Here is a 27,252-nt window from a genome sequence, read left to right as displayed (position 1 = left end):
ACTGAAGGTTAATATAGAACACACACCTTTAGGCTAAAGAGAAGCACAAGCATTGTATCAAACGCAAATGGAGGTCAAAGGTCACATTTGTTTATTTGCCTACAAGACTTTCTATTGAATTTTTGTCGATATACTCTCTGTCTTATAGATTCTTTGCAATTGTGCATTCTGTTGTACTGCTATAAAACACTTTCAAGTTAGTTTTGATTTGAGTTGGGACAAAATTCTGCTCTTACCTCTTGAATGTCGCTCACATAGAATTCAACCTGCATCTCTGACTTGGTCTGAAAAATACAAATAACACATCAGTGCAAACAATTGCTTCTCATTCTTTTTATTCAAACATTTCCCGACTAAAACCAAAATGGAATACGGACCGTCGGGTGCAAGAAATCACAGTTGCGAGTGGGCTTGTGTGATCTTACCTCACGATCAAGCTGTTGTCGAAGCCACACAACACCAGTGTCTTTGTTGACTGAAAAGTACCGCATTGCCTCCTCTCCTGAAACTCCATACATAAGCGGTTCTCCTTCTGGGTCAGTTGCTTTCAGTTGAGCCACTGAAGAACCTGAAAACACAGTAGGATTCGAGCACCATCATCCACAGGTATCAGAACGGTATTGAGTTTTCCATTTTTTAAATTTGTGACAACTTAAATGCAGATGAGCTGGTCAGATTATGCAGAACATGTACATCACAGGTGTCAAACTCAAGGCCCGGGGGCCAGATACGGCCCGCCACATCATTTTACGTGGCCCGCGAAGACAAATTGTGCATCAAATTCGTGTCATTACTAGAATTGCAAATTGTCTTCACTTTTAATAATATATATATATTTTTTAAATATTTGACCAGTTTTTACTTGTCTGATTTGAAAATGAGTTATTTGTCAGTTTGTTTTGTAGCTTTTACTGTATATAATATGAGATGCATACATTTACTTGGGTTGACAGTCATAATGGCCCTCCGAAAGAAGCTATGACTACAATGCGGCCGACGAAAAAAATGAGTTTGACACCCCTGATGTACATCAACATAATCAGTTGTCCAAAAATTTGTTACAAATTCTCAGACTTAATGCAACTTTCTCGAGCAAATCATTATCATCCATCTCGGCCCCAAAGATCATCAGACTAACTTTTTTTTGCACAATGGCCCCTAACTTGAAACTTTACGTGCCCGCAACAACACATTAGATAAAATGCAATGTTCATTCAGAATATGCAGTGTAATTACATTGAGTAAACAATTCACACAACCAATGAGTGTGCCAAATGAGACACGCTAATCATCACATCTTACTTGCAGGTACATCATCAGTCGACGAAACGCGAAACAATATCAATCCTGTCATTTGTGAACCAAACTGCGTCACACAACAACCAATTAGGCTTCACAATTACACTCCCTTCTTATTATATTAATACACTCTATTTCGCTATAAAAGAGTGGCTAAAATGATTAATTAATATAAGGATTTATGAACCCCTCTCATTGCATCTAATGAGATTTATGCAAATTCCGCTACTTTCAATATAATTTATAATATGGTCGAAGACGGTGCAAATTAAGCATTCTACCTCATAGTCATCAATAACTTTCCCCCCCTTCTCTGTATACGCTATATGGCTAGGCATAGTTTCAAGTGACTAATAACAAATGGTCACTCAGGACTAATGGTATGTATGAAAGCCACTTATGGAACATTAACTCCAACTTTTGGAAAACAGTGCTGAAGTCAGTCTACAGGGAATAATTGATTCTGTATACTCAATGTAATGATTAGACGGATACATGCTGGGCCAATACTTGTATAGAAATATGTATTTTATTTTAGTGGCATTGGTACAGTTAGAATGTGAACATTCATTTAACATCCATTGCGGAGTTTAATGAGAAGCTATCCTATCCTTATCTTTAACATTGTGGCGCTAAGCCACTTTGAATGACAAATTCAAGATTCAAGAATTTTTATTCGCCATGTTTGGGCGTGCCAAACAAGGAATTTAACTTCAGTGCATCACAGCCTCTGTTCAACATGACTAACTATGACTAACATGATTAGGCGACTAACAACACTCAGGACGTGTGAAAAATGACAAATATTCTCAGACATCCCCTGATCTTAAACTCCCAGGAGGGCAAGGAAAAACTCAAAACTCCAACTAGGGGAAATGAGAAACCTTAAGAAGAGACCACAGATGGGAGGATCCCTCTTCCAGGATGACCAGGCTGCAATGGATGCAGAGAGGACACACAGTACAAATAGTGTAGACAATTCAAAAAGGGTGTGGGGAGCAGGATGTTATTGCACGGCAGTAAATGGGCCAATTTAGCATAAAGTGATGACACCATCACTGTTATGAATGATCAGTTCACTTGAACAATACTCTTTTTGCAAATATACGACCACCAACACACATGACTGATTGAGGAATTACTAGTCTACTCGACTACGGACACCGGTTCTTCATGCAGATTTGCATCTACATTTTCAACAAGTTTACTCAGACTAAGCAGTTTAATAAAACAAAAAGCTCAACTGGTCCTAAATCAGTCATTGGAGGCTATCATTCCATTCTAGATCAATAGAAGTCATGTTATAGACATGGATAAGAGAGAGAGAGAGAGAGAGAGAGAGAGAGAGAGAGGAGAGCTGGAGGCTAAATCCCTGTTCATTATGTCAGTGGCATCTCTTGACCTGTCATTCATCTGAGTGCTGATTCAGTGGGACAAGCACTGTCAAGACTCCAATTGTATGCCTGTTGTGAATTATAGTTGTGAATCGTATGTGCACAGTGACTTAAGTGGTATATGGGGCGATGTTCCCTATAGGACACCTTTCATAGCAGGGACAAACAAAAAGAAAGATACCTCCAGTGAAGAAAGCAGGGAGAGGGATTTGGATATTTATCTCATGATAAATACTTGATGAAAATTGAAAAGGCAGAGCCACTGAGCTTCAGGGATCAAGTCGTACAATCGTCAGTCTGATGAGTCAGAGGGCTGCCACTCATGTTACCACGGTGTCCATCTACAGACAAAAAGAACCTTCAAACACATCAGCCATGCCAAAGTGAAGCTTGGCTAAAGCCACGCTGGCTCACATCAATCACCTCCATCATAAATTCAAACAGGCAAATACTGACCTCAGCTCACTGGCAGCATGAGCTGATTCAGTGCAGCAATTTTGCTTACCTTACCTTATCTTAAAGTTACTTTATGGATTATTGCATTTAAATAAATGAAACTGTGTACTCAAAGCTGTATCAACATCTATGATGTAATATTGATCCCCACTTAGAACACTTGAGATATATTAGTCTCTGTCCCTTCACTGTCAAACATTGATGCCAAAATTACTATGAAATTCTTTATTTTTTAAATGTTAAAGTTTTGAAGTCTATAAAACAACAATAGCACTGGTTGGCACATCCACCGCACACTGTGTGGAGTTTGCATGTTCTCCATGTGCCTGCTTGGGTTTTCTCCGGACACGCCGGTTTCCTCCCAAAAACATGCATGGTAGGCTGGTTGAGCACTCCAAATTGCCCCTAGGTGTGAGTGCGGATGGTTTTTCGCCTCTGTGTCCCATGCGAGTGGCTGGCAACCGGTTCAGGGTGTCCCCCGCCTACTGCCCGATGAAGGCTGGGATAGGCTCCAGCACGCCCGCGACCCCCACAGCGTCAAGCGGTACAGAAAATGGATGGATGGATGGATGGATGGATGGATGGATGGATGGATGGATGGATGGATGGATGGATGGATGGATGGATGGATGGATGGATGGATGGATGGATGGATGGATGGATGGATGGATGGATGGATGGATGGATGAAACAAAGCACTTTTTAGGTCATTTGGAAGTCAGATTACATCATGGGATTCCAGTGCCAATTCTGACTCATCCTTGTAAGAGCTCTAGGACAGTTACCTCCAGTCAAAACCAAAATATATTGTGCTTTTGCTATTTTCACAGAAAACACAATGGAAATGAATTCATTTCTTTCCTGTGCCTTTTGTGAAGTGAAGTTAATGTTAGAAGAATTTGGGTACCTTCAGGGAGGCAATGTCGATGAGGACATAAACTTAGCAGATCTTACTCAAATTATTATTGTGGGGTGGACAGAAATGTGCTTGGACCTCGATTTCCATAGGTGTGTGTGTTTAGGGGCCATCATTAATAGAAGAGAGAAGCTTGTATGCAGGCAGTCCATTTCTCCGTTTGATAAGGACGTCTATGGCGAGTAGTTTCCCCAGGGAGGTCAATTAGACAACGGGCAATAAAAAGGAGAGAACGAAAGAGTCAACCGAGCGTGTTTGCAAGCCTTTATGTCGATAAAATAAAACTATCAACAACACAACTCCTGAGGTTGAAAACAAATTAGAAATAAAAAGAAAAATATATTCGTGAAGTGGAATTGGGATATTTTCTTTGATTTTAATGATCTTTAAATATCAGGACAACTTAAAACAAATACACAATTTTTTTCAAAAATTTTTTTCTTATTTCTTCGTCCTTTTCTGGTGTTTGATTGTGTGCGTGACATCAATAACTGCAAAGGCAATGAGCTTTGAAGACAAATAGTGTCAAGAGTCTGGCTTTAAGTCACTCCTGTGTATCACAACGCAAACCACTGGAGTCCTTGGGAGGCTGTGTATTAATCCAACAGATTTATGACTGAATCTGTCACGGATGGTCGGAGAATACCCTCAACCTTTCCAATCGTTCTCGTTTAGAGAAATGCACACTCCTAAACTGGACTGTACTTGAGATCAGACAAAGAGCAGATTCAAACGGTTGAGACACTTATTGATTGATTGTACTGATTTTCCAACAGTACAAGCTACAATAGACAATTATTTGTTTTGTTTTTTTAACTTTTCAGTTTCTATATGTTTCTGAGTTTGATCATGTGACATTTACAATCCAAGCCATGATTGGATGTTACGTGAGACCTGATTACAAGTTATGTGAACTTCAGTCGACAGCAAGGGGCATCATGCATTTTGAAAGTTAAAGGAAAAATAAGTGTGCTATCAATTTTATAGCTTTAAGTATACATAAAAAACATGCATATATTTTATGTCTGCAAAAGCAAAACGATTCCAGCAGCTCAAACAGTAGTGAAGCTGTTGGCTAACATTACATTGTATTTATAACAGTAAAGATTTATTTTCACAGAGTTGTAGGTAGCACTGGCGCTGCGAGATGAACCGAATGCTGTTCAGTCTCAGCAGCTAGCTGCTAAAACTGCTCAGTTTCAACCATATTGTAGCTTTTGACCAGACGTTAAAAGGACAAGGAGGTGGGCCATCAACACTCTCTTTAATGCACACAAAAGGGGTCACTGTTGGCAGTATCTGACAACAAACCTAGCTGTCTGCTTAACCTTCTGCTCTCTTTCATGTGCTCTCTCCCGCACAGCTGTCCATCCCTTACCTCCAGCCCACTCTTTTGAAAGGTTTTCTCATCTGGCCGCTGGAACCCTTAAGACAGCACACAACTTCAGGGTCTTACAGTCTTTTCTAACTTTCAAACTTATCCTGGAGTGAAACCCTAGTTTTGGATATATGTTTGAGCATGCTATAAACAAATCTGTGCAGTATTTACATTTAGACAAATGATAATTGATTTAACAGATATGAATTTTGATGACAAAGCTGTGCAAAACAGGGTGTTGAATTAGTGAATAAGTATAGTTTAGACCAGGGATGTCAAACTCTTTTTTTTCGCGGGCCGCATTGTAGTCATAGCTTCTTTCGGAGGGCCATTATGACTGTCAACCCAAATAAATGTATGAGCACCTCACATTATATATAGTAAAAGCTACAAAACAAACTGACAAATAACTCCTTTTCAAATTAGACGAGTAAAAACTGGTCAAATATTTAAAAAAAAGATATTAAAAGTGAAGACAATTTGCAATTCTAGTAATGACACACGAATTTGATAAAATAAAATGATGTGGCGGGCCGTATCTGGCCCCAGGGCCTTGAGTTTGACACCTGTGATGTAGACTATATAGTGCAGTTGATTCTGATTTGAATCACTTTGTCACCCCTTATCCAACTGGACTGATTCATGTCAGTCGTGGACATAGGAAAAATTCTCTGCTCTTGTTTTTTTTTATTTATTTATTTTTTTAATGCATTCAAATAGCGCAATGATGAAAACAGTGAGTGACAAGGATATGACTAACCAATCACTTTGGGAGTCAAGTTGGACAGTAAGGGACATTATCGGACAGTCATCGGTGCTGAAGAGAGACAGACCTGCCACTACAAATTCACATGCAGCTCTGGTCCCTCTCAAATCGCACAAGTAACATGCCCCTTGTTTCTATATTAGTATTCCCTTTCACGCTCTCTCTTGTTTTTCTTATCCTCTCATCAGCCTTCATTTTGCTTGCTGAGGCTAGACAGACAGACGCAAGCGACTCTGATTGGACTGGATAGGTGGGTGGGTGGGTATGTGGTTCCGAGGGTCCGAGAGTGACAGCCAAACCAGTCTGCTCAGTCACTGTCATTCGACATCCATCCAAAAGCACAGCACTCCAACAAATGTCCATCAACAGTGACACATTGTGATGCCAGTCCAGTCCTCCAACTACCGTGCTCTGTTCTCAACATTTAACTTTGCTGCTCAGTTTATTATAATGTGCTTATTTGTTATTTGCCTTTCTTTTCCACATGCCGTGCATTCCGATTCTCTTGAATTGGTCCTCGGGTGACTTTACCCGCACGCATTTGGATAAGGATTTTCTGCGTAAGTAGAACAGTAACAGTTTTTCAGTTGAAGCATCATTTGAATTAGGGAATTTCTTGTATCTATCCGTTTTTATTATCTGCCTAACAAGAAATGCAAAAATGAAACCTATGCGAGCCAAACTTGGAGGAGTGGCAGGGTAAACTGTAGAGTGGTTGAGTATATTTTTGTATTTATATATAATTATTATATATAATTAATTATATATAATTAAATTTAATTGTATTTATTTATTTATTTATTTATTTATTTTACCAAAAGTAATGCCAAATTTACTTTCTTCTGAGGAGAAGATGTCAGCATAATGGACAAGCGGTTATCACATCCATCTCACAGTTCAGAGGTTGGAAATTCAAATCAAGGCTCAGGCCTTTCAGTGTGGAGTTTGCATGTTCTCCCCATACTAGTGTGGGTATTCTCCAGATACCAATTCATTCCAAAAACATGCACGTATAAGCCGCCTCACATCAAGCGAAGCAATCAAATGTGATTGATCTGAACAACTGCGAACCAAACTAATGGCGATGTCTGGTGTTCTTATCTGGAAGCAACGTTTTAAGGCTGCTCGTGTACGTACTGTAGAGCATTATTTATTATGATTACAACATGGAACAATTGACAAGAAAGAAGCGGATTGTCCTGGACGCTGTAGGTAATAATACAAAGACAGCAAAGGTCCATAAGGAAAGGAGAGAGTTTGGGTATTCGATTGGCTTTTGGTCAAGATAGCTCAATTGAGCACTGCGCACGGTTTACTTTTTCTTTGTGCATGGGAAATTATAGGTAGAGTTAATTAAAGTGAATTAAAATTCTGAATTACTTATTGATGTCCCTCAGGGGGAAAGTCAACTCCAGTGTATACTTCGTGTTGCGCAACAAAAATAGAACCAGATCACATATATGCGGGTATGCAAGGAGTGATTAAGGGTAAAAGCGGTTCACTAAGAGTGTTACACCACTTGAGAAGGTGTCTTGGGGATGCTGCCATGCTCGAAAGCACCAGTGGCAGAGAGCAGACTAGCACCTTTACAAAAACTAACGTATTTTCCGCACTATAAGGCACAGTGGATTATAAGGCGCACCTTCCATGAATGGCCCATTTTCAAACTTTCTCCATATATAACGCGCACCGGATTATAAGGTGCACCTTCAATGAATGGCCCATTTTAAAACTTTGTCTATATATAAGATATATACATTTGGCCCGTGGGCCGGACTTTGGACACGCCTGCTGTAGTGGCTCAATATTGGTCCATGTATAAGGCGCACCTGATTATAAGGCGCACTGTCGGCTTTTGAGAAAATTGGAGGTTTTTAGGTGCGCCTTATAGTGCGGAAAACACGGTAGTTGACTTTTGTACATTTTGGTTTGTTGTGGGACTCAAACCCATCTACCTTGACTTCAAAGCCTGTGGCCAAGCAAGAATTGAGCTACTTCTACACATGTTGCTGCCATGTTTACAATTCACCTAAATAATGATATTTGTTGTTCTCTTGAAATTCAAATTTTGAATCACAGCAAAACTCGTTGTCAGCGGTTGGTTACTCGTGAAAAGCATTTGCAGCTCAGTGGGCGCATCATTTGGTCGCATCACTTGATCCGTGACGGTCCTTAGGGGGGGAGAAGACCAAAATGAGAAGAGATTCCAGTAATCTACAAGTGGAAATGTGTGATGCGTATATTTGTGTTTAAAATACAGTATGTTTGTGTGCCACATGTCCATTGAATTTTGAAGTCTGGCTACACTATTGCAGTCGTTTTTTTTTTTTTTTTTTCATTCTGTAATATGCCAGACTTGTTCTATAGATTATAAATGAAGTCATTACGTGCAGTGCTCATTAGCTGCAGGTCCCAATTAGCCAAAATTGATATTGTTGCCTGTTAGAAGACAATGGCACTGGTAAATTGGCAATTGACCTCTTGGTCAATCTGTAAAGGGAGACAACAGAAGAACATGAAGAATGTGAGAAAGATGATTGGACAGTAACAGCTTCTCTCCCTCCCTACCTTCAAAACAAACGTGTGGAACTAAAAAGTTTATATGTCTTGAAAAGCTAGCTGACGAGCACATTTATAGAAACCAAAGTGTATTTTGCACATCTTTACGCATGTTTGTTTAGGTAAGAAAGAGAAGCTGGAATTCTGATTAAAAACATTTTTCATTACGTTTTCTTGATCAGGGTCAAAAGTATTTAAAGTGGTCAAAACTTTGCTACAATGCGAGGATTGCAGAACTGTACATTAAATGTCTTCTATATAAAAAAGCCATTATGTATTATGGAACAGATTTTATTATAACATCAAGTGAAACTGTCAAAAATGGACCCAATTAGACATTTCCCTCCCCGTTTTCATGTGACCCATTAGTGATCCCAGTTTTTTCATTTTCCTGTGTGAATGGGAGGCGGCTGTGTTAATTTGGTGATATCGCTCTCACACTTTTCTTTATTCGTTGGATGTTCAGTATGGCACTTTCTGCCAAAGAAATTTCTTTGGATCTAAGTAAAAAAAGCACGCAAAATAAAATGGCTGGCTATAAGAAAATTGCCAACACCTTTGAACTGAGCTGCAGCATAGCGGCGAAGACCATATGAAAGAAACGTTTCAATCAGAACAGACCTCTCCAGAGTTGACAAAGAAATTTGAATGCTCAATTTCCTCATGATGTAAAATCAACCTCTTCAAACCAAAAATACAGATTTGTTTCTAATTTGATATTGCAAAAATGTGACTTACATTTGCAGAAGAAATACTTGATGAGACCTTTTTAACAATCACATCGCAGCATAGCTTCACTTGAGTCATGATCGGTACACAAAAGATGAACTAGAGTATATCAGTCACACCAACATGTATGCAATGCATTCCCTCCACTCACACCTATAGCTGGCCTGCAGTGGAGCAAAAAGGGGTGGTTGGTGATGTGAAACATCAATTTCCAGGTTAGCTGCTCAGTGTGGCTCAGGCTGGTATCAGCTGTGACCCAGCTGGGCCAGATAAGCAGCTGCAAAAAGCTGATCTGCCATCCAGCAATGCCCCTCTTTGTAATGGAGAATGTGGTAATGCCTGCACACACATAAACATGCACGCACACATACATCCAAAACAGAAAACTTGAGAGAATTAATTTAAAAAAAAAAATGCTGTGCTGTTTGAAATGTGTCCAAACAGTATATATACAGCCATATAAATGACCGCCATGAAAAGGATGCAGGGCTAATAATTTTATCGGATCTACACAACTGTGTAAGACATTAAACGCAACAATGCACTTTGAAGTCCAACAAATGTTGATGTGCCTAGAGCACAAAACATTTGGTTACCATAAACTTCATTCATTTTCAACTGCTTCTTCTGTTCAAGGTTGCAAGATGCAGTCTATCCCAGCTCACTTTGGGTGAGAGGTACACCTTGAATTGGTCATGAGTACAAATGTCTGAGAGCTTGCGCTCTGCTAGTATCACATCGATGCAAGTCAGCTCGGTGATTGGCTCATTGGCAACACTGCTCACCCTGGTATCGCGCTGCCTTCCCTCACACGATTTCAATTAACTTTTAACACCCACAATACTATTAGACACACAGCCAGCGGCTTTTTGGCTTGCTTCTGCAGTCAGAGAAACAAACGACGTGGTCATTATACAGAAAATGTGAAACCAGAAAAGAAGCAATATGTGTTTCCATTCGAGAGAGGGGGTAGATATCTCTACATTTTGTTGTCTCTAAAACATCTTAAACCATTTGCATTCAAAATTCCACGACATGTCACAAAAAGGAGGCCAAATGGTGAAATCGTTGCGAGACACTAATATAAAGGGTGACCTGTTATAGTTTTAACTAACAGCACTTTGAAAATACAAATGCAAACCAATTGTGAGAGCCAGTTGAAAACGTAGGAGAGTCATGGCTGGTCACGGTCTGCCCTTTTTTTGTTTTGCCTCTAATTCAAAACTGAAGCGGCACATGGGAGGCATCTTTATTACAGCCGTCAACGCTTCTTCCATACACAGAATGCAAAATAACGCCTATTACTTACAGAGATGTACTATTTGTACTTTTAATCAATTTCTACACAAAACGTGTTTAATTCAGAAAGGCTCACGTGGACGGTCATAAAACAAGAACAATGACTGATGAGCAGAAATAGCGATAAACAAAAATCAATACATTGAGAAATTTACAGTCCTTTGTAATTTCTTAGATTTGCTGTTATATTCCTGGATTGAAAGGGCATTTGAAAGGACATTTGCCATGATGCATCACTCTCCTTCTCTTACTCCAGATGTTATATATTCCTATATAGCAACCCTACAAATCACCACCTTGTTTCTCACTTTCCCTTTAAACCACATGTGTCAAACTCAAGGCCCGGGGGCCAGATACGGCCCGCCACATCATTTTAGGTGGCCCGCAAAGACAAATTCTGCATCAAATTTGTGTCATTACTAGAATTGCAAATTGTCTTCACTTTTAATATCTTTTTTTTTTTTAATATTTGACCAGTTTTTACTCGTCTGATTTGAAAACAAGTTATTTGTCAGTTTGTTTTGTAGCTTTTACTGTATATAATATGAGGTGTTCTTACATTTATTTACATTTATTATAAACAAGCTATGACTACAATGCAGCCCGCGAATAAAATGAGTTTGACACCCCTGCTTTAAACAATAATCACAAAACCATCACTGTTGTTATTGACAGTTATTGTAACATAGCCAATAAATAAAAAAAACTAGTTGCAGCAGTCTTCTTTACAGTATCATTCAGTTAATTTCAAATTCCTAAGCAAATTGTTCTAGCAGTTACACAAAACTCAATTACTTCAGCAGAGGTTTTAACTCCACTGGGACAAAGTTGTAAATTCAGAAACTAAGAACTAAATCAGTTGACAATCCAATAAGATCCCAAGTCCCTCAGAGATCTAAATTATAGAGTGAAAAAGTAAGAAATACAGAGTAATAATAATTACAATGTGTAAAATGAGTGTTTTCTACAGAGACCATTTTACAGTCCTGCAAACAATTGTTTACGACTAAGAAAAATCGTATGTGGTTTCTTCGAGGGATCTTAAAATAGTTCAAGGTTATTTCGATGAGATTCCTCATGTCTACGTTATGAATATAAACAGATTCTTTTGTTCAGACAATAAAAGTTTTTAGTTGTTACCTTGCTGACAGTTTTGACTGCTAAGACTGGAGTAGCAGTCGAAACTGTCAGCAAGGTAACAACTAAAAACTTTTATTGACTGAACTAAAGAATCTGTTTATAAGTTCAAGGATAGCCTTGTTAAACTAAATAATTCCTAACTTTATAGTACAAGAGTTATTTGCTACATTGTTTTGCTGAGTATTGTGCTTAGCACAAGGGCCAACAGATTAATGTCGAAGCGGTTCAATTCTGCTCCCTGAAACGTGCCTTGAGATAACTTGTCTTGTGACCTGAATGGAATATGGAGAATCCTGAGCCTCGAGATGCTTCATTATGACACTAACGAATCACGTGCTGAGAAAATCGTGCACGATGCCTGATGGATGATGTGTTTGCAGACGCTGCTGAGCTATGCACCCCATTATTCCTGGGAAAGGAATGAATGAGCAAGGTATGGGCTAGAGATAAGAGATGATTGACTAAACCAAAACAGAGGTCCCTCATCAGTGGCAGTCAGTTGACATTAAAGTGTGGGACAGCCAAGTGACAGTAGAAAGCTGTAACAGGAAGTAAGGAGATGAGAATCCTTTTAAGTGAGGTAGGCAAGAAAAAGCAGAAGTCATTAAGAATATCTGCCCAATATGTTGGGACTAAATCTCCCGCAGAGATCAGGTAGTTCAAACCTCCACAGGAATGGGTACTTGCCTTCTGCAGGTGATAGATAGGATTTGTAAAGGTAAGGAAGAGGCAGCCACTGTAATTCTCATAGCTCATCCACCAACTCAAACTCACAAACGATGACAGAGAGAGCTGAAGCTGGCAGAAAACGTGAGGACAGACACATCTCATGCCAATTGGACTAAATGAGAGCTGAATGTGGGAGCGTAAACAGACTCCTGCATGAGCCTATGTAGTCAGTCATCAATATCTAGAGCATGGATAGATGGCCCTGGATACTGGCCAGAATCCCAGAAAAACGTGAATCCACTCAAAAGAGAAGCGTTTGCCTTCTTCTCCCAACTCCTCCTCTTTACCTTGATTACCCTTTTATTTTATCATAGCTCATTCTGTTTTATCCCCCGCTTGGTTTTATATTCATTTGAGCTTTAGATTACCTGATCTATGGAAGCAGACAGGCGGAAAAGTCTTAGGTAAAGTCTGTCTTGGGCAAAACATGCTCTCTGAGTCATTTCATATTCACACTGATTTTGATTAAACACCACTCAACATCTCGAAGAATAGAGCCAACAGACATCTTAAAATAATATTGCTTAGCATTTACTGGATAAAAGATGACTTAACCGACCAACTAAGTACTTATAACGAATGGTGGAAAATATTAAGAAACCAGAAACCCCATAATTACTTTTTTCAAATCAGTTAATGACTCCGGATACTTATGCCGACGCATGGCTGTATATATATCGTGAATATACGGGGAGATAGGGCCAAATATATGGACTGCCACTTTTGGGAAAATACAATAAGTAAGCATTCTAACCAGCGCTCAGCTTCTAACGACAGCCGGTTGCTATAGTGATTTGTTTTCAGTGCAGAAAGGCTGCACAATCAATTTATATCGAAGGAGAAAGCTGAGGAAGACCATTGGAGAGTGTTGACAAGCAATAGTTAAAATGTAGTGTGCCTTCAGTAGATGTCAGCAGGGGAGTTGGCTGCAGCAAGAACAGACACATTGTAAACATGTTCCTTCCTTGGGGCTACTTGCAACTCCTTAATCATTGCTGAATTAGGAATACCACCATAATAATTAAATTTGCAGGTATTTACAATCACAAAAGCAGAGTTTGGAGGAGCGGATCTGTATGGGATGTTTGCATCTTGAAACAGATCATGCAAAAGAATCATTTGCACAAGGTGTAATCTCTTTGCTATCATTCCTCTTGGGCTTCATACTTCACAAGTGAATTTCACATTCTCTATGAATTTTGATTCACTGAATAAAAGGTTCCAATTGAATCTGATTAATTTAATCATTAGAAATTGAAGTACAATAAATACTGACCTACCACTTCACTAGTGGATTGAAGTATCTAATTTCAAACAAATATAGTCTTGTCTCTGAAAGTTACTGTAATTACTATGCTCAAAAAAAGAGCCTAATCTGCTTGATCATGGCAAAAGGCAGTTCGAGATGAGAGGATTTCATCAAAGTGTTCCTAACGTCTAATTATGGAATTCAAATCCTGACATGCTAAACTGTCATCAATCTGCCATTGTATACTAGCAGATGATCAAATTGCATACACTTAATAAACTACATACGTACATATTTGGTGGCTCTTAGTAGTACTGACAGCCAATCATTGTTTCTAAATTGACCGCAAAACCCATTGAATGAAAGTGCTTGAAGATCAGCAAGAGTGCAATTATAAAGAAGTAAACCAGAACAACGATTTCAAAGCTGATACACATTGTCAGCCTCTGTGAAGAAATAATTAATTAGCAGTGCATATACATATTTAATTGAAAAAATAATCTGTGGGGAGCCAAGATGCATGGATTTGACCTACTATAACCAGAGAGGATACAATTGCTTACAAAATAAGTAAACACAGCATTGTCTTTAATTTATGATGTACAATGCCACCAAATGTAATGGTCAAAGTCAAGTCTTCCCCCACCTCTGCTTATTTGGTTTTGTCATTATTAATCGGGCATCTTTATATCTAATTCTATTCTTCCACTTAGCATGTGCCTACATTTCCAAATGGGTGAGCAGCCCCTGCTATTGACCTTAGTTCATCCATTCATGGTACAGATGGGTTAAAAATGATGACTTCTAGCGTACAAAACTAAAATCAGATCAAGACAGTCTATCAGCATGTAAATTTAACGTTTAACGTTTAAAATTTAACGGGCCATTATGACTGTCAACCCAAATAAATGTATGAATACCTCATATTATATACAGTAAAAGCTACAAAACAAACTGACAAATCAGACGAGTAAAAACTGGTCAAATATTTAAAAAAATAAAGATATTAAAAGTGAATACAATTTGCAATTCTAGTAATGACACACGAAGTTGATGCACAATTTGTCTTCGCAGGCCACATAAGATCATGTATCTGGCACCTGGGCCTTGAGTTTGACACCTGTGACTTAGACCCTATGCTGTTACCTCATCACGGAGTCAAACAAACTGCCTAGCAACTTGAGTGGCTATGGATATCTGATCACCTTCCTTTGTCACGCCATTTCTTGTCCAAGAAGTCAGACAGATACACAATGCGTTTAAAGCTAAAAGCAAAAATAATGGCCAGGTACAGTAGTTGGAACACGGCTATTAATTTAACCACCCCCACTGTGACCTCCAATCTTTCCACTCAACTAAGAAGTGTGTTAATCTCTTCAAATCAAGCCGGAGACCAACTCTAGCCCTGAAACAACTCTCAATGCTTCTGTATTAGTTGCTGGATAGTGACTTAGGACATAATACACCCACCGCTCACATAACACGTGAAAGCAGTTGCTTGTGTGTTTGTGCAGGACCTCATGTGTTTATGTATTAGAATGCCTACCGGACGAGGACATCTGCTGAGCTAATAAACAATAATCTTGACAAACAGTCACTGTTCAATCTCTCGGCCCACCCTCATCATCACACCGCTGAAGAATCTATCACTGGCTGGGCCAGGGACATGACTGACAGAGCTTTGGACCGCTGGATTGTACTGTCCTGGAGCACAGCCCAGCTGCTAGAGGACACAATGATTCATGGTCAGAGGGCAACCCAGACGGAGCAGCTCGGGAAATGAGCAGCACCCAACAACACAACCCGAGCCTTTATTGATACACAAGCTGGAAAAAATGATGGACCTCTGCCAAAACCTGACACCGCTTTTAGGGTTATGATGATGATGATGTACTGTTGCCTCACACTGTAACTATGCCCTTCCCCGGCTACAGCAGTGAAGAGACAACTAAGATGATAATGATAAACATGATGAGAGCAAAGGTGTCCAGATTGCTTGCAATAATAATGAAGACGTGACGTCCTTCACTCATGAGTAAAGAAAAAGTCCTTCAAGTTGTTAGTGAGCAGCATATAAACAACTCGGATGATTGAAATCTGAGAAAACAGGCCTTGAGGAGCCACCCCACTGTTTTTAGGAGTGCAGAAATGTCATGGTACACACACACACAGTAAAACAAGAACCAAAAAAAAAAAACCCTGCCCTTGAGATCAATCTAATAAAAAAGATTTCCTGGCTTTTGACAAATCAGCAGACGATGAGATTCCAGCATCATCAAATTGCTCTGTCAATCTCTCCAACCACCAGGAATGACATCAAATAAATGTTATAGAGGACTCTTAGTGATGGTTTACTTAGCTACGCCACAATACTTTCACTATACGAATACTATACTGTATTAAGATCATCACCGATATCTGTACCAGTCTGAAAAATCGGACTACCCCAGGATTATAGCGCTGACAGTCAAAAGTGAAATCTATTCCTGTTCTCAGTAGGTACACATAAAAACATCCAGATAGAAGACAGCTGGTTGCGATCACTCTCCCATCTTATTTTCACACCCTTTGGCTTGTTTTCTTTCTCAGTTTATGTTCACAATACTCAGAGGAGAGATGACAAAGATAGTTTTACGGTACTTTCTTCAATGTACAGTTGTACGAGATGTAGAGCACTGTGACAGCCCACACTGACTCACCAACAGGCATATCTTCGTAGATCAGAAGGTACGTCGAGAAAAAGTAGTTCAGGAAACGTGGAGGCTGGTTGGATCCTGTGAGGCGGGAAAGAAAAAGCAGGTATTCCTATTATAGCCTCAAAACTTTTGATGTTTTTTTTTCAACATTTTACTGCACGTTTTAGGAGTCATATTAAGTATTAGCTAATGTGTGAAGTGAGAAAACTCCAAAGCACCTCACAATCATTGATCAGGATTTTGCCATGCCATTGTTATGAGTGGTTCGAGACATACAGGTTATGGGAATATTATCAGAACCTTTGCAAGGAACCAGAAAAACAGTTAACGTTTTGTAACTACATTTGTTTACTTTTACTTTGAATGAAATCCTACATTAAACATCCAAACATTGATTAATTTACTATCATTCAAAACATCAAATTGTCAAACACAATGTCCATTATGCTTTTTTAACGCAAAATATGTAATGGATCAATCTAATGTTTGTTTGTTTTTTGTTATTTATTTTGATACTTCTTCATCTTTAAAGACCAATGTAAATATTTAAAGTAACAATAACAACAACACCTCAATTCAACTTTAGGGTGTCTTAGGGTAATAGAGATTCGAATAAATAAAATGAGCTACATAAATAAATTATAATTCTTTTCTCATTAAAATATACAATAAGATTTCCATTGCCATTTTGACATGCAGAAGGTGCAGAATGTGAAGTTGTTCATTGATGTGAGAGAGAAATAAAATTGAAGACTCCACTGAACGCATTGGCTTCGACCTGAAGTTTGAAAATAAAAAAACTTTTCTTAGCTTTCCAAAACCCATTACTTTATTTAGGTGAAGAATGATAGACATATGAGCCAGGAGATATCTATCTGTATCCCCACATTTTTCTATAATTGCATCTGTATTGCTGTAACATCAATGACCAACTTTTTAGTCACTGGCCGTGTGTTGAATCCTCGTACATTGAACAAAGACTAATGGTAATGAAGTTATGCGTGGCAGTCACATTATTGCCACAACCTGACCAGCTGCTTTATCCTGTTTAAATGTTCTCACTGAAAAAATGTCTGTCTGATTATTAATTAGCTCTCTACGATTGTTTATACCCTCCATAGTGCATCCTCTACTACAACTCTACAAATTTGTGAAAACGGGTTTCGCGAGACCAAATGTCATGCTTGCATCATGAAATGCAGATAAATTGTTGCTGGTAAATAATTACGGAAACGATCATCTATCTAGTTTAGCAGACGAGCAAGGGCAATGTGCTAATGGATTGGTAAAGACAAGAGAAAGGTGAAGGTGATGAGGAGAGAGCAAAAGGGAGAAAAATGATGTCTGAACAAAACCAGCATGCAAACACAAGGTGTCAGATAAGAAACGGCACAAGGGTCCAGTTATTAAAACAAACAAAAAGAAACAACAACAGAAAATCAACTCATGGCGGTTGATGGAAACATGTTGTGGCAGTCACTTAATAACGTTCTCTACTGCTTCACCGCGGCGTGTGATTGGATGTGTCTCCTGCCTGTCACTGTGAGACGTTTAGCGTGACTTTCCACAGCACTAAAGCTCCTTCACTATGTCCGACTCAGACACTCGTAGGGCACACTCAGCAAGAACACAAAAAACATTCTGAAGAAGTTTGTAGGACAATCGCAGACAAGGCACATAAGGAACAAGGAGAACAGAAAGAAGAAAGGCTGGCACAAATGATGAAATGTGAAAGCAACGGCACTGTCTGAAAGCAAAATGCATCCTTAAAGGTACAAGGTAGCTTTATTTGCTGTGACGGAAGAGAATCCTCTCGGAGTAGTTATGAGAAATTGTCCAAAAAGATGATTGATGATAAATTGTTACATTGAACAAATGGTTTTTACAATTAAAATGTTTTATTTGTAACAACTACTATATCTGACAGATAGATGATTTTTTTAATCTAATTCAGCGACAAATTATACACATCAGTAATTCTGAATCTCACCGATTTCTTTCTGGCATTAGGGAACTAATTTGCTAATCTAGTCAGATCATCTAGGGCGTCGTTTAAAGGGATTTATGGTGACTAAGTTATATAGCAAAATGGATACTGCGTCTTTAGAATGGAAACTATAGTCTTTGCTGAATTCAAAATGAATATTAATGAACAGAAGAGCTCACCTTCACATGAATGTAGAATAAGGAAAGGAAGAAAGAGCTTGGCAAATGTCATCCTGCTACCAATGCCCAGACTCAATGACATCACCTGCACCTGAAAAACACACACACAAAAAACATTTGGTCCTTGACTTTTTCATGTGTTTCATAATTCACGATTCGATATTGGTAAAGATGTGTAAAACTTCATATTCTGATACGAGTGTTTATGTTCTTTGCATTGATTGATTTCCATGTAGTAAAGCTAAGCTTCGTCCTGTCATCTCTCCACTGTTTTGTACTTTCACTTAGTTTCTTGTTTTTTTTTAAATTTTCCTTCCTAATTTTAGATCCTAATACCAGCTCCCTCGTTTGCACTTCATTTTGAAATTGAAAGATATTTGAGGAGATCCACACCTGTCTTGTCTTGCCTTTTTCTCTTCACTTGGATCCATTTGCCATTTTGCCTCCACCGCACCAGTTTTTGAGAGAATGACCGAGACCCAGCGGGAAGCACACACCCTCTGCCTGCTCGCTCACCATCGGCCTTCCGACAAAGCCCCCTCAGACAATAAGTCCTCTTGTTCGTTCCTACCTGTGCCTCTCGTCTGCGTCCAGTGTTTTTTGAGCCTCCTATGATCATTTTCAGTCCTTCCCTCCCTCCATCCTTGACTTTCACACAATCAACCTTATTCCGATTTCAAAGAGTATGGCCTGAACTTTTTAATTGCCCTCCCGATTCTGACTTTGATATTCCTTTGTGCTTTGTCTAGCTTGTCGTCATTGTTTTCCTGATCTGTGCATGCCCTCACCTAGGTATTTCTTTTCCTTTACCCGTTTGGCCATTTATAACATATCACCTGCCCAAGTAAAGGTCATTGTTGTGTTCACCAGTTTGTCCGTCACCTGTTTTGTCATCACCTTGTTCCACGCCTCTCTTTTTCTAACCTTGTCCCAAGCCTGTCACTTCATGGTGCAAGTCGGTTTACCCGCTCCAGTGCCTGCACTTGCCCTTGTTTCTGGTATCCTCCAATTTTATTTTAAATAGACCCCAACCTAGCCTGCTTCCCTCGGTCCACTCGTCTCTGGCATTATTATTATAATCAGTGGTTTAATTCTCAGTTCTACCTAATTCTGCCAGTCTCCTCAAGCAATTGAGTAAAAGTGAACTTTCAGTCTTGTTGAAATAGTTCATTGCTCACTTGAGACATACTTTTTCACTTTTAATAATTTAACCATAATGCAAGTCTGTGCTTCCGCAATTTGAAATGCTATTCCATGCGTTGGCTCAATTAAAGTGATCATTATGGCACAAAGCAGGTTGTTCTTACTTATAATACTTTGGATAGATGAATTTGAGACACTTCAGACAGATTTTGAAGGTCTGCGAACCCTTTCATAACGTCTGTCTCCATCCCCACCCCCACAAACACTCATGTTGTTCATCTTACTCTTATATTTTCCCTCTACAATTGACCAATGTCCTTGTGCAGCCTTGCAATACTGACCAATCTTAAATGTTGGCAATTTAATTTTGAAGGGTTATCTTTCTAAATTCCTCAACTCCCAAGTGCCCTCAGTGTTTCAGATGACGGTAGCTTTTGAACGCAAAGCACATACCTGTTTTTCCCTCTACTTATCTGACTATAACATAGAAGAATACAGATATGCACTCAGTAAAATATAAAATGCACATGCTCCTTTATGTTGCCGCTTTCTGTCTATTCATAGTGGTGCTTTTAGAGGTACCACGTGGGATTAAATTCAGACAAAACGAAGATTTACAAAATAATATTAAGGAGATGAAATATATTGATTATAGCAAATGCCTCTGTATGTTTGCTTTCAATTGATTTTCTCTGTCTTATTGGATTGTTTTTTCACATACTGTAACAATGCATAGAAAATATTTGCATTTGTTTATTTAAAAAAATTGCAAAAAAAATTTCTCCTATTTAATATGGGACAAAAACAAGTACCATATTTTCCGGACTATAAGGCGCACCTAAAAACCTAAAATTTTCTCAAAAGCCGACAGTGCGCCTTATAGTCCGGTGCGCCTTATATATGGACCAAATTCCTAAATTTAAACTGGCCTGACGCATTGTGTCATGAAATCAATCATAAGTTGTCTGCTGAAGACTATGAATCATGAATCAAAAAGACTATGGATCATTATTTTGTGATTATAAAGGAATTTGTTGGGTCTGAAGTTGAAATAAAAAAGATAAAATGGAGAATGATTTGATTTGGATTAAAAATCTGACATGATGCATTAATGGTGCGCCTTATAGTCCGCTGCACCTTATATAAGGACAACGTTTTAAAATGGGCCATTCATGGAAGGTGCGCCTTATAGTCCGGAAAATACGGTACATGATGTGTGCACTGATATTAGTTAAGGCTGGGTCAAGGCTTACTCACAGAAATTGCCGATATGCTAGCCACTGTGACATGCTGCCATCAGTCCATTTCATTTCCTTCAATTATTTTACTGATTAAAAAAAAAAGTCAATTTGTTTCTACATTTCCAAGAGTTCAAGTATTTGTATGTGTAACCATTCAGGGGGCATACTGGGCAAATACTACCATTTCACCTTTTAGTGGTCTTGTTTCTATTCATTTGTATGAGTATATGGCACATCTCAGCCAACTGAGCAGAGGTGAATCCAATTAAGTGAGGCATGCACACAGGTTAGTGATTGGTGTAAAAACACTATTAGGACATGCTGGGATGTTCCTCTCACTCACTTATGGATGCGGCAATTAAACTGTGTAGGACAGGACTAAGCAGCGGGGTGAATGCTGATGCAAGCTGCTCCCCACCGTGGTACTGTGCCACTCCGCTGACTATACTGTCACAATTTATTAAGTCTTCACTTCTCTGCCAGGGTCCGCGTTCATCTTATGCTCACCTCCTTCATCCATGACAGCTTCTCACGCCAGTCCCACACTGCCTTTTTTTGTCATTTGTTTTGATCGTCTGTCACTTTCAATGTCTACTTAGCCTTTGTTCATACAGCAGGTCAATTCAAATTCTTTTGCCACTACAGAATCTATATTGGGTTGTTTTGGGCTGAGAAGACGTAATTTCGTCTGCTCTTGGTCACATCAGATGTGGATCAAACTTGGACGAAAGGGGTTTGGGGTCACCTGGGAAAACTTTGTGATTGGCTGAGAACCAGTGCGAGAAGGCACCCAACCCAAAATGAATTGTGCTATACACCAAATCACCAAGTATCCCAATGAGGACAAGTGAAAATGGATAGATGGAACTATTTTGGATATCGTATTCTCCGCACTATAAGGTGCACCTAAAAACCTCCAATTTTCTCAAAAGCCGACAGTGCGACAGGTGCGCCTTATATATGGACCAATATTGAGCCACTACAGCAGGCGTGTCCAAAGTCCGGCCCGCGGGCCAAATGTATATATCTTATATATGGACAAAGTTTTAAAATAGGCCATTCATTGAAGGTGCGCCTTATAATCCGGTGCGCCTTATATATGGACAAAGTTTTAAAATGGGCCATTCATTGAAGGTGCACTTTATAATCCGGTGCGCCTTATATTGCGGAAAATACGGTATATTAAATTAAATCCAGTATCTTGTAGGTAGCCCTGAACTAAATATAGACTATTAACTATTAACTATTATTTAACTAACTTGTGATGGCCGATTTGGCCGGAGTTTGTTTTGTTCTCTCTGCCCACCCCCTCCCCGGCTGGGGAGGGGGTTAGGTGGCTCAAAAGCTGATCGCGGCTAGCTGGATTCTCGGGGACCAATTCAAGATGAAGGAACTGCAGCTCAACCCCCTTGAAGACACGGCCAGGACAACCGAGGGCACCTCCGACATCCATTTTTTCATTGATTTTCATATTATGTATTACTTTTGCACTCTCTGCATCCATTATAACCTGGTGATCCTGAAAGGGGGATCCTTCCATCTGTGGTCCCTTCTCAAGGTTTCTCATTTTCCCCTGGCAGGGGTTTTTTGAGTTTTTCCTTGCCCTTTTGGGAGCTTATGATCAGGGGATGCTTTGAGAATAATTGTCAATTTTTGGCTATGTGAAGCCCTTTGAGACTGTTTGTGATTTAGGGCTATACAAATAAACTTGACTTGACTTGACTTGACTATTGAGAACACATATGGCCCCCACTGAGCACAGTACATCTTAATCTAGCACCATGTCTACTTAATGAGTTCTACATTATATTTAAGGGTAATCTGTGATTAAGGCTGTACAAGGTGAGTAATATGCGGATATCACCAAAGAAATTGTGCTATTTGTTCAGAATTACAGCAAATTATTGATTTCAAGGCCATTATTTCTGATTGGCCTTAACCTCAAAAGCTGTCCTATTACTTGAAGAAGTACGCCTCAGTTGTGGATTATCCCAGCAAATCAATGATCTTTCTTCTGCGCCCATGAAAAAGCTGCCAGTCATTAGCACGGTGATCAGAAAGATTAAAAGACATTCGGCTTTGTCAAGTGGGATGACGGTGCAGTGCTGCTCTGATGAGCTTGCATAATGACTTCTGTCCCACCTTCCTGATCTCTTTATCTCAAACATGACATGACACTTAAAGGCTGACTCGGCAAAGCTCATTTGAATGACATGGTGACATTTTTGACAGCAGATCATGTAGTACTTCATGAATAAAACGATATGGTCAAACACTGTAATGCTGACTACAAAAGCCAATGAAGTTGCGTAAAACGAAATACAATGATGTGTGAATCCTTTTCGATCATTCAATTGAACACACAACAAACACAATGCAGTATATTTCTTTTTTCAAACTGTTGGTTAGTCTATGTTGTTTGGGTCCAATATTCTTTTATTTTTTATGCCTGAGAATGCTGAGACATGGCCAAACTGTTGGAATGCTGAAGTTGAGGAACGCTCTAAAACACCAGGTAGATGTAAACATGTATTACCTTGAGTGGGAATGAAAGGAGCATCCCTGAAAGGCTCAGCAGTTCATAAGCAAGGTTGGGGCACAATTCAATAAGTTGTGAACAACTGTGTGAGCAAACCTGGTCCTGGAGAACTATTTTCCTGCACGTTTTTGATGTCTCTCTTCTCCAACACACAGTACAGTGGCCTTCAAGGACCAGAGCTGGACAAACAGTCCAATAATTTAAGACAAACGTTAATCAATGCCCAATTGCAAAGATTTTAACAATGTCATCATCTACGGTCAATAATTTCAATACAAGGTAAAGAAATTGTGAAAAGATTTCTACATGTCAGCAGCAAGGCCAAAAGAAAAAAAAACATGAAACACTCTTGACCTTTGATCGCTCAAGCGGCACTGCATTAAAAGCTGCTATCATTGTGTCAAGAAGCACATTCAATAGTGTTAATAATCTATAGTGTTCAGTGATTGATTTTTTTAGTCAATCGTGGTTTAGTCAATTTGTGGGTTTTTTTATCAACTACAGTCTCTTGACCATCATATTTTGCAATCAGCTTATTTGCAGCAGAGGCCTGTGTGTACAGAAGACCACATAAACACAAACAGACAGTGTCAGAGGGCAGACAATGGCCTGTAGAAACTCATTCATCTCCTTTTGTTTCTCTCGACATCGGCGTGGAGTCTGAGCGCCCTTGTAACAGCTGATGGTTTTTTATCTTGTGCTAAAGTCAAAACACACCATTTAGGAGGTCGTCTTCAGCACAGATGACCTTTGCATCTAAACACTTCACCTCCCTTCTCCCCCTTATATTTCACCCTCACTGTCTTGGGTCACCACCTACCATTACAGTCACATTTCTGGACAGCATTCCGTGAGTGAATATAAAAATGAGAATTTGTCACACACCGCCGCCATTTAAGTTGCTGCTTGCTTGTTTTATGGCAGACTTTAGTTCCACAGAAGCGTACATATGATTCATGAAATTATATGCTGTGGGCGTACAGAGATTAAATTGTGCACAATGAAATGAATCCATCGCTCACCTTCGGATGTCCAAATGATTAATCCATCCATCCATTTTGTTCACACTTCTAATTTGGATGACGCAAAGATGAAGCCAATCACAGCTAAATTTTGGTTAGAGGCTGGGCAGAACTTAAAAGTCATTAGAATAAATAGTTACTTGGAATCAATGCCACACATATTCAAAATATTTTAAGAGACTTCAAAAGTATTTAAACAATCACTGTGTTTTCTTTTGATTTTTTTTTTTTTTTACTGTACAGAGCAGACCTAAACAGAAACACTTTGTCGTGTGACTCATTATTGAACTCTACTGCAAACTTAATAGATACTTGTTACATTTTTCCACTTTAAATTGTTACTTTTACATCTCTCATAATGCTCATCAAGAGCACAGTTAACTTTGCAGATGGAATTTTAACAGGCATTTTTAATTGTGCAAGTGCATCCAATGATATGTTCAATAACATTATTCAAATTTAAACGCATCTACAAATCCATAACCAACCATTCACATACATTACAGCAATAAAGATAAAGAACATATATTTTTGGGGCCATAGTCTGATTTAATCCAATACATATATGTAAAAAACAAGTTTATATTTAGAAGTCTTCAGACTCTGGCAATGAATGCTGAGCCATCCCCAAAGGATGCAAGCTCATCACAACTTCCACATGGCAACGCAACAAGAATTATTACAGGCACCATTCCAGCAACCACCACAAAATAAACAAGTTTCTCCACATCGTACATCTCCTTCTCTCCCTTTCCCCACTCGACACTTTTACGCCTCTTCCAATTTGATAACACTGAAGTCCTTCCTTGAGCTCACATTGCCTTGCCTCCTCTCCGGGACCTCATAATGCACAGTCCTCTCTTCCTTATATTGTGTTTCATTTGAGTCTGTCAGTCAGCATGTCAGATATGGACTCTCCATTTGAGATTTTTTTTTCGTATTCTGAATGAATTTCATGAGTGCGACGCTCAATGAGAGTGACACTCAGAGAGACCAAGAGTCAGAGACATACGCTCACTACATAACAAATAAGAAAAAAGGCTGTAGCTTGCAGCGTATCACACTCATAAAACCTGTATTTCTTCAATTAATACCAACAATAACAATATTTCTTTTACACATCTGTTTAGAATATAAGTCTTTCCTATTCTTAGATTTAACAGGAGTGACAACCAGCAAATAAAACCAAGACAGGCTATGTCTAGCCAGTAAGTTTCATCAACAATAAACAGAGTAGAATAACTGTAAATTAAATGTAAAGAATATATAGGTTTGATTTTTTTAGCCCTACGTATTCTTTTTACTTCTGCTTGTATGTCCTACTTAAATAAAATTGATATGACTCTGTCCAAAGATCTAATAGAGTCTGCTGTCATCAACTGCGTCATCATTTAAAAACATACATACATCATTTTTCCAATTTGCATCAAACACGTCTTCACTAATGTTGTATTAACTTTAATAAATACTTTGGACTCAATAAAAGGGAAATTATCTGCAAATGAATGACCCAATGAAAACAAACAAAGTAACACCACGCTTTTATCATAAAATTGCATTTAAAATAAAAAACTGTGGAGCCATCACCGAATTAAACTAAAGTCGCATCGAGTTACAGATGCATAAATAAATAAGTGCACACCAGCAGGCACATCTGAAGTCACTGTGCAGCTACCTGAGATAATGCTGTTCACCTGACACCTCTGACCGCGCATGCGCCCTATCAACCATTTACTCGCCACTTAATTACGCCCGAGTCTGCATAACAGAAGTTGTAAGAAAACTTCGAATGTACTTTGTCATCACATTAAACTGCCATGCCATTTAAAAATAATTAATGTTTAGGATCATTTACAAGTATAGTAAAACAAATCCAAAGTGTTGAATAAACGTGGCTTAAAATGCGCAAGAAATGCGCTATTAAGTAAATGACCCCCAAAAAACGCGCTCCAACGCAACAGTCAAGCCCACAGGGGAGTCAACTACATAATGCTCTGATGATGATGGTAATTAGGCTAAAATCATTCTAATCCTACCTTCCTCGTCCGGGTCCGTCTTTGGCTGACAACCTCTAGATTGGATCTCTTGTCCCGCTGTGACGCCTCACTAAGAATGTGATCCCCTCTTTTCCTCGCTCTCTCCCTCCCTGCCTCTCTACACTATCTCTCCCGCTGCTTTGACTCGAGCACCGTGCACCTCGCCCTGGTCATCACCCAATGCACACTCGCCATGTTGCAAAGGAGCCACGCACAAAGCTACAAAAGCATGTACGCACTGCAAAAGCGTGCAGCTCGTAATACAACTTGAAGTAACAACTGATAACGCTTTGAAACAGGTGAGTGATTGTTTCTACTCAAAATTGTGGCAAAAAAATATAAAATAAAAATAATGATCAAAAACAGTAACTTAAGCACAAAGTTTGTTCCTGTATTAGATGCTTTCAGTGCTTTTGCATAAGAACAATTCAATTTTTGGTAAAATGCGTAACACAGTAGGGGCTGAAGAAAAACCATGAAAACTTTCACAGAGGC

General features: G+C 39.1%; 1 protein-coding gene across 4 annotated transcripts in view; it reads right to left on the bottom strand.

Moving 5' to 3' along the window:
* Positions 1 to 26,969, bottom strand: part of cdh23 (cadherin-related 23) — a 124,739-nt gene extending 97,770 nt beyond the window's left edge. For 3 of the 4 annotated variants that reach the window (XM_088384577.1, XM_088384579.1, XM_088384580.1), the window contains exons 1-5: positions 19,348 to 19,434; positions 18,777 to 18,867; positions 16,614 to 16,688; positions 426 to 568; positions 237 to 284 (exon numbers count right to left, since the gene is read on the bottom strand). In XM_088384577.1, coding sequence (XP_088240703.1) covers positions 237 to 284; positions 426 to 568; positions 16,614 to 16,688; positions 18,777 to 18,867; positions 19,348 to 19,395 — 405 coding nt within the window. In that variant the 5' untranslated portion in view covers positions 19,396 to 19,434. Of the gene's footprint in view, positions 1 to 236; positions 285 to 425; positions 569 to 16,613; positions 16,689 to 18,776; positions 18,868 to 19,347; positions 19,435 to 26,757 lie in introns of those variants that run through there. The other variant, XM_088384578.1, reaches the window with a different exon arrangement.
* Between the last annotated feature and the right edge of the window lie 283 nt (positions 26,970 to 27,252).

This window comes from Syngnathus floridae, chromosome 9 (assembly GCF_059516105.1).
Source record: "Syngnathus floridae isolate MCC-2025c chromosome 9, RoL_Sflo_1.0, whole genome shotgun sequence".
Classification (NCBI taxonomy): domain Eukaryota; kingdom Metazoa; phylum Chordata; class Actinopteri; order Syngnathiformes; family Syngnathidae; genus Syngnathus; species Syngnathus floridae.
This window is presented reverse-complemented; position numbering and strand designations above follow the sequence as displayed.